The sequence below is a fragment of the Aquarana catesbeiana genome, linkage group LG01 (genome assembly GCF_042186555.1).
Source record: "Aquarana catesbeiana isolate 2022-GZ linkage group LG01, ASM4218655v1, whole genome shotgun sequence".
Taxonomy (NCBI): Eukaryota; Metazoa; Chordata; class Amphibia; order Anura; family Ranidae; genus Aquarana; species Aquarana catesbeiana.
Genome location: NC_133324.1, coordinates 826904145 through 826916404, shown reverse-complemented (window position 1 = coordinate 826916404; position 12260 = coordinate 826904145). Strand labels below are relative to the sequence as shown.

General features: G+C 42.4%; 1 protein-coding gene across 1 annotated transcript in view; it reads left to right on the top strand.

The window, feature by feature from the left end:
* The window catches only part of ATP10D (ATPase phospholipid transporting 10D (putative)), a 139569-nt gene that overhangs the window by 95117 nt on the left and 32192 nt on the right, over positions 1-12260 (top strand). Inside the window, exons 13-15 of the mRNA XM_073608486.1 lie at positions 1937-2040; positions 5547-5673; positions 11813-11997. Coding sequence (XP_073464587.1) covers positions 1937-2040; positions 5547-5673; positions 11813-11997 — 416 coding nt within the window. The remainder of the gene's footprint in view (positions 1-1936; positions 2041-5546; positions 5674-11812; positions 11998-12260) is intronic.

Here is a 12260-nt window from a genome sequence, read left to right as displayed (position 1 = left end):
TGGGTAGCATCAGGTGGCTACAGTTAGCCAGATACTACAGTTCTTATGAGAGTATGGAAAAGATGTTTGACCATCTCTGTCATTATTTTTTTTTTTTTTAGCATACCTTTATATTGCCTGGCTCACGGCAAAGCCAAATCCATTACCATTTTGCCATCATTTTTTATTGTGTATTAAAGTTATACTAAACACACTTTAATTTACATTGTCCTTCTAATTCTGTATGTGGATTTTGGCACTGTCCTTAATGATATACAGCTGATATATTATTATTATTATGATATACAGCTGTCACGTGACCCAGCACTTTCCCAGCCTGTCTGCAGGGAAACATAAGCAGCAGGAGCTTCTAGGCCTCTGCTGCTAGTCACATGTTTAAAAAAAAAAAAAAAGCAGCCTTTGGAATACGGAGTAAAAATAATATCCATAAACTGTTTTACAAATCTATCAAATTGTTATTGTTGTCTTAGAATAACAGGGAGGTGAAGCCTCCATTAATCTACATGTAATATCCCACCCCATTGTATTTAGCTGGTTAGTGGGCATAGAGGAGGAGGAGGGAGGGAGTGGGCTGTCATTTACCACGTGTGTGCCTCTAGTCACATGGGCTGCTCAGATGTGATGGGGAGGAAATGCTCAGCGTAGAAACTCATTGAAAACTGAGCATGTGCAGAGCTGCCAACACTGCTCTGCAAAATCCCCAACCACATTGGGGACTTGGACAGAAGGTGGAGATAGAGCAGAAAGATCAACCAGGTTTTTTGCAGAATACAGAAAAAACAAATCTCATAGTGACTGAGTGAGTATGAACGGCATGTAATACATTTATTGATAGTTTTTTATGATGTGGGTTTAGTGACACTTTAAGATAAGACCCCCTGTTTTGTGGTTATTTTATTATTGGCACCTGATGGCTCCAAATCACTGGTGCTCAACTTTTGATACTTTCTGTGTGGCTTTTGACCCCCAGCAGTCAGTTGTGTGAGTTGGAGCTTTGATTTGTAGAGAGACTGTAATGGCAGTGGATTTCAATAGTAACATGTCTCCAGTCTCAGACTCTCTTCTGCAACATATGTCCAGTTTCTAACCACACTTGTAGGATTTTCACAGTTTCTGACAGTCGTTTTTAGCATATCTGCAGTCTTGACCATTTACTGTAGTATGTCTGAAGTCTCCATTATAGTCTTTTGTAGTATCACATAGTATACTGAATATTATGTGTGGTCTCTTGGTGATGTCAAGGGTGCTGGTTGAGGCCCCCTGTATCTTGAACGTTGACCACTGCACTTCTAAATAGACACTGCTAATTTTAGTAGTTCCATATTAACTTACTGTAAATGCACTTCATGTACTAGTCATGCCCACCAAAACCAGTGGCGGCCCGTCTGCTAGGGGTGCATGGGTGCCGCCCCCCAATCCATGCGTCCCGCCCCCTGATCTACATACAGGATGCTGGAATATGGCTTCCAATTTTTGGGGGGGGGGGTTGAAGCACGTGATTAGAGCCAGAGGCTCTAATAGGCTTCAAAAAAGGGTGGGCTCGGGGCGCAGGGCACTGCACCCCGAGCCCACCCAGTTGTGTGACAATAGCGAATGAAAATTCGCTATTTTCACATTAAATCTCCTCCCTGCCAATCAAAAAGTGGGTTGAGAGACCCGTTTCCCAATTGCCCAAAACGTGAGGCGAACTGACGAGCCCCTGCCCACCACCTAGAATGGGGTAGGTGCCAGACCACACAGGGGTGGGGGGTGGGGTTTCTCATGCCTCGCTCAATAAGTTTACCATCATCGAACAATGCTGTATTTTTTTCTTTAACCAATATCCCTGTGAAACTTAAATTGAGGAATATGGACTGAATATATTTATTGTAGAATATGCCAATGTGTATATTAAGTTCATTTTATGAATCTTGTGTTGCATATATTGTGCTTTTAGATAACAAAACAGACGTCTTGCAAACTGACATCCGAATGTTAACACAAAGACATTTAGATAGATATGCCAGAAGCGGACTCCGCACTTTATGTATTGCTAAAAAGGTAAAGATGAGCTTTGATTTTTTTTTTTTTCTTTTTTCACATTTCTACAATTTGTTCCGTAATTCCGATTATAGTAGTTGGCAGCCTGTTTGTATATAAGTTATGTGCACATAGCATTATCTTACCTGAAACCTAAGCCCAACAAGGAGTTTGAAATGTTCTCTCCACTTGTAAAATGTACCTGTTACCTGCATACCATAAATCATTAGAGTCAGGGCTTTTTTTCTCGGAGAATAGGTGCAGGAACTCCCCCCCCCCTCGTCTGAGTCACCCCTTGTCTCTGCCCCCTACCCACCTCTGACCACCATCTCTTGATTCCACCCCCTACCCACCTACCAGTACTTCTTCTTTTAGAGAATACAGAACTAAGTATCATTTTGTGGTGCTAAATCATTTGTATGTAACAACATGTTAATGATGAAAAGAAAAGCAGTAAAATAGATCCCCTGCAACCAGGAACAATAGAATCCCAGCAATAGATCCCCACACAACAATAGACTCCCCCAGCAACAATGGACTCCACCCCAACAACAATAGATTCCCTGCAGCAACAGTGAACCACCCACAACAAAATATCACACCCAGTAACAAAATAACCACCCAAGCAACATTAGACCCCCCCTCCCAGCAGCAACAACAGATCTCCCAGCAGCCAGCATCAATAGATCTTCCAGCAGCCAGTAAAAATAGACCTCTCCCTCAACAGTAGGTCCCTTCCAGCAACATAAGACCCCCCAGCAACAATGGATTCCCCATCAGCAAGAACACAATAGCTCTGCGGTAGTGATTTCCCTATCATTACTGATTGTGTTGATGGGGGGAATAGAGAGCTTTTTTTTTTTTTTTTTTGCTTTTTTTTTTCTTCCTGCAATGTTTGCAGGAAAGAAAATTGCAAATCTACAGCCTGATTTACTTTAACGTGTTAGTTAACCCCCCCAAAAAAATACAGATCCTGGTCCCTTAAAGCAGATTACACAGCACAATGCTGTTTAATCTGCCCCCCTCTAAACTGTAATGAAAAAAAAAAAAACCTCCCTGAACCTGCCATTTCTTGCATCCCCTCTCTGCGCTGACCACAAGAATCAGGGCTGCTGAGCCCTGACTACCATGGTCAGAGTACGTCCCTGCATCATACGCTGCTGTCCCCTCTGCTCTCCTCCCTCCTCCTCACCCCCTCCTTCCTGCCTGTCATCTCCCTCTCTGTGTCTGCCCCCTCCCCCCCCCCGCGCCGCTATTATTGAAAAAGAATAAATTAAAATTGTCACTGCCAGCCCCTTTATTAGAGGCTGGCATAGCACACTATGTAAGTTGTTTTAAAAAAATGAGCATTGTAAATGAGTCATGTGACCGGCCTGAAGACAGCTCAAAAATGGTATTTACAAACCTTGTTTTTTAAAACAACTTACATAGTGTGCTATGCCAGCCTTTAATAGAGGGGCTGGCAGTGACTTATAAAAATGGGTTAACAAATACTTTAAATTGTTGCTTTGGGCCAGCTTGGAACTATTTCCATCACTAAGAAATGTGGCTGCTGTCATCCTTTGCTACATACAATATACAGTGCTGTGTTCTGGCACCGATACAAGAGCTTCCTGTCCCATTTCTGGAACAAAACCAAGTTGGGCTTGAATGTTGCTCAGCCATTCACAGGAAGCTTTTTATTTTTTTGAATGAATACAAAGCTTCCTTTGATTGATTGAGGTAGAGATTGTGATGTCATCTGCCTGCTTCTCTGTCTCAGCCTTGTATTCATTCAGAAAAAAATTAGGCCCAAAATCAATAAAGTAACACAAACCCAAAGTCCTCAGGCCATTTTTTTCCCTAAACCTTAGAGCAGTTTTTTTCCTCTGTTTTTGGTGATGTCTCCGTTCCACGCACTATACTTTAGTGTAGTCTTTCCTAACATATTATTCTTTGTTTTTTGTTTTTTTCTGGACAGATGGGGCTTTAATTTGGTAACAAATTTGGATATATTACATATATACTTTTATTCTTTGACTTTTATTGGAAATAAATAGTAAAACAGTAAAAAACTAGAATAAAATGCATTTTCCTGTACTTTTTCCCCAACATAAATTTTACGTAATTTCAGCACCCTTTTATATTTACCACAAAATATAATTAGTAAAGTCTGCTGATTTTAAAATGTTACCACATTAGTGCGACTTTCCATTGCCAAAAGATTTTTATTGAAGAACAGACAAAGGCATATACAGCATGAGCTCCAGAGCTCTGGATATAGTCATATTGCATCAAATCAGAATACATATGAGCGTTTAGAGATTGTTCATAAGGAGAAATGTGTAATAATTGAACACAATATTATAAGACTTATGGGATGAGATGCTGTCCTAAGACTAGCAACATAAACCTGCCAATGAGTATTAAAGCGGGGGTCCACCTATCTATCGTTTTTTTTTTTTTTTTGGAGTTCATTCACAAACTTTTCTTCTCATGATTATCTACTCACATGTTCTGTGTAATAAGTCCGCCTGTGTCCGATTTCGTTGTAAAGAATAACTTATAAAATTCACTGAAGGCGGTTTCCATCTTCATTGTGGGCATTTGAAGCCCACAAGCATGTATTTCCTGGATGCGGTGAATGCTGTGCTCCCAGCATTCACCGAGATGTTGTGATGACGCTGTTGCACAATGCATGCTGGGAAGCCTGAGACTAGCTCCCAGGGGACTGTGGGAGGTCTGGGAGAGGCTAGAAACACGCCTACTCCCATGGGAGGAAAACCAGGAAGTGCTAAGAAGATTAGAAAAAAAAAGGTAATTACGGCGATTTAATTTTTTTTACACAGCATGTCAGCATCTAGGCAAGGAAGAGAATGCATAGAGATAATGTTCAAAATTTGGGTGGAACCCCGCTTTAAATTGTTGGCATACCCATAAGATTCATTCATCTCCAGGTCTGGATTTTGGCACTGTTTCCGCCTGCAGCCCCACCTTGAGCTGATGAGGCCAGGGGCCATTTTAAAATTATGCTGGGACAAATTGCCCCTATCTCAGTGCGGTATTAAAATACCCAGTGCGGTTTACCCCCTCCAAAAAAAAATATATGTTTTACTAAAGTTATGCTAACGATGCCACTAAATAAACAGGCCTACAAATGTCCAAACACAAGAGGTATGTGTATTCTTAGTTGGATCTTGGTGCGCTTTGAGCATTTCTTCCAGATCTGTGTTCTCGCTCCTTGTGCAGGGCGACTGGTCTCGTCCCCGCCCCATCCTGTTATTTTCAGCCTTCATTGGGTGGAGCCTGCTGGGTCTCTGCTACTTTTACAAGGGTTTACAAAAGCATTTGGGGCACACAAATTGGATTTTCTTTATGACTGTAGAAGAATATATTTCAGTAATACAATGTTAGTGCCTGGAGTTCAGCTTTTAATTTCAGGAACATATGGTAACACTATCCAGCCCCTAAATTGGTGTGTTTTATAAAACGTGAACCTGTAGTTTTAAAATGTGTTTGTAAATCTACTTCTGGTCTGTTTTGTGCAGGTGATGAATGACGGAGAGTATGCCGAATGGTTACAGTCCCATTTTCTAGCAGAGACCAGTATTGACAATCGAGAAGAGCTGCTGTATGAGTCTGCTCTCAGGCTGGAAACCAATCTTACCCTTCTTGGTAAGTCTGTTCTTCTACATCTTGTATAACCTGCACAGGTTTCTGAATATCCAGATCAGATATTTGTAAAGGCATAACAGGCTGGTGAGGTTACTAAAAGGACATGTTTTTATAGAAACTCTAGTTCTTTCACATAAAAGGTAACATGGCCATTTTCAGATTCTACCTACAGATATGGAGTCAAGCAGTTTAATGGATTGAGTAGTTTCAACCCTGTAAGTGTTTGTTCACTATCTATCTCTGCGTGCTTTATGTATTGCTGATAAAAACCTCACATATATTCCCTTAAGCCAGCCATAGCCGGTTCAAAGCTCGGCGGGTTCAGCAGGAACCTGCCGAGATTCAAAACCATGTATGGGGCAGGCTGAATCTACCCAAGTTCACTACATACAGTATACAGTGCTGTGTTCTGGCATCAATACGAGAACTTCACGTTCCATTTCCGGAACAAAATCAAGTTGGGCTTGAGTGCTGCTCAGCCATTCACAGGAAGCTCTGCATTTTTATGAATTGAATACAAAGCTTCCTTTGATTGGCTGGGGTACAGATCATTATGTCCTCTGCCTGCTTCTCTGTCTCAGCCAATCAGAGGAAGCAACCTGCTCCGTCTATGGCCGGCCTTAAATTGCTTAGGAGAAAAAGTGTATACAAGGGTTATAATGTGTTCGACAGGTGGCTCTCCACTTCTTTGTATTTTGGGTTGTAATCTGTTTTGAAGACCATACCACGATACCAACATGTCATGAGCGATGAGTTTGGTCACTGCCAAACTCCTGACATGCTACTTCCCTGGCTCATGTTGATCCTTCTGCTTCAGTACTTTAGTACTTCGTGTAAATATTGTTTTCCAGAATGGTGATTCTGAAGATACTGAAGTCATAAGATCAGCTTGGCACTTATGCCGCGTACACACGATCGGAAATTCCGCCAGCAAAACTCCAATGAGAGCTTTTTGTCGGAAAATGCGACTGTGTGTATGCTCCATTAGTCTTTTGCTGGCGGAATTCCAGCCAGCAAAAATTGAGAGCATGTTCTCTATTTTTCGGTCAGGAAAAGTTCCTATCCGAAAATGCGATCGCCTGTACAAATTCTGATGCGCAAAATTCCTACGCATGTTCGGAAACAATTTGCGTGCTCGGAAGCATTGAACTTAATTTTTTCGGCTCGTTGTAGTGTTGTACGTCACCGCATTCTTGACGGTTGAAAGTTCAGAGAACTTTTGTGTGACCGTGTGTATGCAAGGCAAGCTTGAGCGGAATTCCGTCGGGAAAAAACATCCAAGTTTTTTCCCAACGGGAAAATCCGCTCGTGTGTACGGGGCATTAGGCAGCTAATTATCAGAAAAAGGCCTGCAATAGCTACCTATGTTTTTCTCACTTCACGTTAAAAACAAGGCTCACATCTCCTATAATTTTAATGCATACTGTGCTTTGAAAAAGTATTCATGCCCCCTGGAATTTTCCACATTTTGTCATGTTACAACCAAAAGCGTAAATGCATTTTATTGGCATTTTATGTGATAGACCAACACAAAGTGGCACATAATTGTGAAGTGGAAGGAAAATGATAAATGGGTTTCAAAATGTTTTACAAATATCTGAAAAGTGCAGCATTCATTTGTATTCAGCCCCCCTGAGTAAATAATTTGTAGAACCACTTTTAGCTTAAATTATAGCTGCGAGTCTTTTTGGGTATGTGGCTACCAGCTTTGCACATCTAGAGAGTGACATTTTTGCCCATTCTTCTTTGCAAAATAGCTCAAGCTCTGTCAGATTGGATGGAGAGTGTCTGTGAACAGCAATTTTCAAGTCTTGCCACAGGTTCTCAATTGGATTTAGGTCTGGACTTTGACTGGGCCATTCTAACACATGAATATGCTTTGATCTAAACCATTCCATTGTAGCTCTGGCTGTATGTTTAGGTCATTGTACTGTTGGAAGGTGAACTTCCGCCCCAGTCCCAAGTCTTTTGCAGACTCTTAACAGATTTTCTTCTAAGATTGCCCTGTATTTGGCTCCATCCATCTTCCCATCAACTCTGACCAGTTACCCTATCACTTCTAAAGAAAAGCATCCCCACAACAATTCTGCAATCACCATGGTTCACTGTGGGGATGGTGTATTCAGGGTGATGTGCAGTGTTAGTTTTCCGCCACACATAGTGTTTTGCTTTTAGGCCAAGAAGTCTAATGCCGCGTACACACGAGCGGACATTACGGCGGACTTTGCCCGGCGGACTGGATTTCGTCAGACAATTCGATGTGTGTGGGCTCCAGCGGACTTTGTTTTCTCAAAAGTTGGACGGACTTAGATTTGAAACTTGTTTAAAATTTATCCGTTGAAATCGAGTCCGGTCGAAAAGTCCGCCGTCTGTATGCTAGTTCGACGGACAAAAAGCCATGCTAGGGCAGCTATTGGCTACTGGCTATGAACTTCCTTGTTTTAGTCCGGTCGTACGTCATCACGTACGAATTCGACGGACTTTGGTGGATTGTGTGTAGGCAAGTCCGTTCATTCAGAAAGTCCGTCGGAAAGTACATCGAAAAGTCCGCCGGGCAAAGTCCGCCGTAATGTCCGCTCGTGTGTACGCGGCATAATTTTGGTTCTAATCTGACCAGAGCACCAGACCACATATTTGCTGTGTCCCCCACATGGCTTCCCGCAAACTGCATCCGGGACTTCTTTTGGCTTTCTTTCAACAGTGGCTTTCTTCTTGTTACATAAAGGCCAGATTTGTGGAGTGCATGACTAATAGTTGTCCTGTGGACAGATTCTCCCACCTAAGCTGTGAATCTCTGCAGCTCCTCCAGGCTGCTTCTCTGATTAATGCTCTCCTTGCCCGCCTGTCAGTTTAGGTGGGCGGCCATGTCTTCGTAGGTTTTCAGTTGTGCCATACTCTTTCCATTTTCGCATGATGGATTAAACCATGCTCCATGAGATGTTAAAAGCTTGGGATATTTTTTTAAAACCTAACCCAGTTTTAAACTTCCCCACAACTTTATCCCTGACCTGTCTGGTGTGTTCCTTGGCCTTCGTGATGCTGTTTGTTTACTAAGGTTCTCTAACAAACCTCTGAGGGCATCACAGAACAGCTTTATTTATTCTGAGATTAAATTACACACAGGTGGACTCTATTTACCAATTAGGTGACTTCTGAAGGCAATTGGTTCCACTAGATTTTAGTTAGGGGTATCAGAGTAAAGGGGGGCTGACTACAAATGCACACCACACTTTTCAGATATTTGTAAAAAATTTTCTAAAACCATTTATCATTTTCCTTCCACTTCCCAATTATGTGCCACTTTGTGTTGTTCTATCATATAAAATTCCAATAAAATACATTTACATTTTTGGTTGTAAAATGACAAAATGTGGAAAATTTCAAGGGGCACGAATACTTTTTTCAAGGCACTGTATATTTGCCAGTATCATACCACAAGAAGATAAGATAGGAATCTTGTCTCAGACAGTGCTCTCTGGTGGTTTCTAAGCCATGCGGCCACTGTTTACACTAAGAAAATTGAAGACATTGACGTCTAGCATCCCCCCCCCCCCCCCCCCCAGCAAGTTATATTGATTGATCTACACTTAATCGCCACCTTTCTGCTCTGTCAGAGCCCCTCACTAATAGAGCATGTGACTTTCGCCATGGGACAGTGCCCGCTCTTGAGTAGCCAGTCACCAGTTCTGAACACTTCCAAGTGGAGATGGTGAAGTCTCCAAACCAGGTAAGCTCTGACATTGGAGCTTTATTCTCACGATGGACCACCCTAGGTAAAGTGCATGAGTGAGTAAAACTTTTAAACGGCAAAGTTGGGCTATTGGGAGATAGTATTAATATACTCTGAATGGGCAACATGGAAGAATGATTGTGTCTCTTTACATGGAGGCATTCCACAATGGTTCCATGGTGGCAGTATTTTATTGTTCTCTTAGGAAACACAGCAAAGCAAAGCATTCTTCCAGAGCCCATTATTCTTTTTAGCAGACACTGTTACATGTCCAAGGCAGCAAATGAGAAAAGCAAATTGCTGGATGTAAATAGAGCTATTCCCGGGACAAGACCCTTTTAGTAACAAAGGTAAAGATATGAAGATGTCTTTCCAACAGCCACCATTCCTAGCCTGACAAACATCAGAGGAAGGGGGAATGTGATTAGATACGCTGGGGGACCAGTTCTTAACGCTTTTCAGTTCTTTATTTAACCTGGAAGACCCTTTAAAATCTAACCCCAGCTTTTCTTAAGAAATAAAAATATGAATTGCCGTATATGCTCGAGTATAAGTCGAGTTTTTCAGCACATTTTTTTGTGCTGAAAGTGCCCCCCTCGACTTATACTCGAGTCAAGCACTTTTCTGCAGCAAAAAATTTCATTTTCCCAACCGAATTTGGGGCCCCGTATCTCAGGGCCACTTGGTGCTAGGAACCCCAAATTTAGTGTGCGAACCCAGTGGAACTGGTACCACAACATATCCAAAGCTGGAGTTCCTAGCCCCAAGTGGCCCTGAGATATGGGGCCCCAAAATCGGTTCGGAAAATGTCATTCTCTGCTGCAGAAAAGTGCTTGACATTTTCTGAACCGATTTTGGGGCCCCGTATCTCAGGGTCACTTAATGCTAGGAACCCCAAATTCGGTGTGCAAACCCAGTGGAGCTGGTACCATAACATATCCAAAGCTGGGGTTCCTAGCACCAAGTGGCCCTGAAATACGGGGCCCCAAAATAGGTTCGGAAAATGTCATTCTCTGCTGCAGAAAAGTGCTTGACATTTTCTGAACCGATTTTTGGTGCCCTGTATCTCGGGGCACTTGGTGCTAGAAATCCCAGCTTTGGATATTTTATGGTGCTAGTTCCTCTTCGGTCAACTGTGTCCATCTGCAGCAATGTCATTTCGGGACACTTTGGGTTCAGAGACCCCAAATTTTGGCTGAAGCTAGGGGGCATCTAGGGACACTTAACTACCGAGTTTGAAGTTTGGGGGACCTATGGCTGCAAATGGGCACAGTGAGGCTACAAATGGGCATTGTTGACCCTCTTTTCCACTTACAGTAGCTGTGCATTTCTCACCCTCGTCTTATACTCGGGTCAGTAAGTTTTTCCCATTTTTTTGTGGTAAATTAGGGCCTCGACTTATACTCGGAACGACTTATACTCGAGTATATACAGTACTCCGCACTTGTTAAAATAAAATAAGCAAGCAGCTTTTGCTGCAATACTCATCCTTCTCCAACACTGTACCCACAGACACTTAGCTGCACCCTTCAGCAACGTTCCTCTTGGGTTGAATAAGACTCGTTGTTATTTAACCCTTGTCCTGAGCCTAGAATGTTAGACATACTCTCTCTAGGCTTGCGTAATCATCACAGCCTGGGCTCACAGCACAGTGCTCCTAAGAATGGCACTGACATCATAACATGAGCAGGGTTCTCTTCAGTTTTGAGGACAACCCACCAAAGGAGAAAAGAAAAGTGGGCCCTGCTTGTGAATGGCTAGGAAAAAGGGGTGTGTGTGTGTGTGTGTGTGTGTGTGTGTGTGTGTGTGTGTGTATGTATGTATAATACTGAGAATTGTTTTTTTAAATTAAGTTGGCTAGGGATTCCGTCTAAAGGTGGGCTCTAAAATATGTTTCTCTTTAGCTTATTGAAGGGCACAGTCCAGGTCTTGGTCTGGGAGTTATAGCACCACCTTCAGGAGATGTTTGTACTCACCATAGACTTATTCATTGAAGAGCACAGCACCCACCCCTCTGGTTGTGTTTTGGCCCTCCATGATCGGTTGTTCTCTGTGGAGTCCTTGTGACTGAGCTGTATCTAAAAGATGGAGGGTTTGGCCACCATCAGTGGCTGTCCGTAGGCTTTTTTTTTTGGCTAGTTTCCTACTCCTGAAGGTGGTGCTATAACCAAGCAGTTAGAATTCAAGATCTCAGCTGTGCCATTTTGATGAGCTTAGAAACTTGGAGAAAATTATTTTTATAGCAAGTACATAAAACCCATTTTCAAAACAATTCACATTCCCTTGACTAAAAGCAGGAATGTTTTTTGCTCCCCTTGGCTTTTTTTATAAGTCAAGTCCTGTTGCCCCTGGAATTTAGTGTACTCTGTGGTTTAAATGTTATATTCTCCAAAAACCTCAAACTTTTAGGGGCCACTGGAATAGAGGATCGTCTGCAGGAAGGAGTTCCAGCTACAATCAAGTCCTTGAGAGAAGCTGCTATTAAAATCTGGATGCTTACTGGGGACAAGGAAGAAACGGCAGTAAATATTGCCTATGCCTGCAAGCTGCTGGAACACGGGGACAAAATTCTGACTCTGAGCAGACTAGACAATGTGAGTATAAAGCTATTTTAAAGGAAATATTTGCTGAGTATATGTTTTGCATATTTGCATAAGTATATGGGGGCTGTCAAACCCTTTCTGAAAGTGTACTAAATCCGCAAGATATAGTGGAAGTCTATGGCTCAGTGCACCTAACCCACAGGAAAGCCACAGGTGCACTATTCTGCACCCGCGGATCAGTGTGAAAGCAGCCTAATAACCCTTTTTATAAGTGCTAATATGCCCATTGCAAAAGTGCAGTGTATGTGATGTCT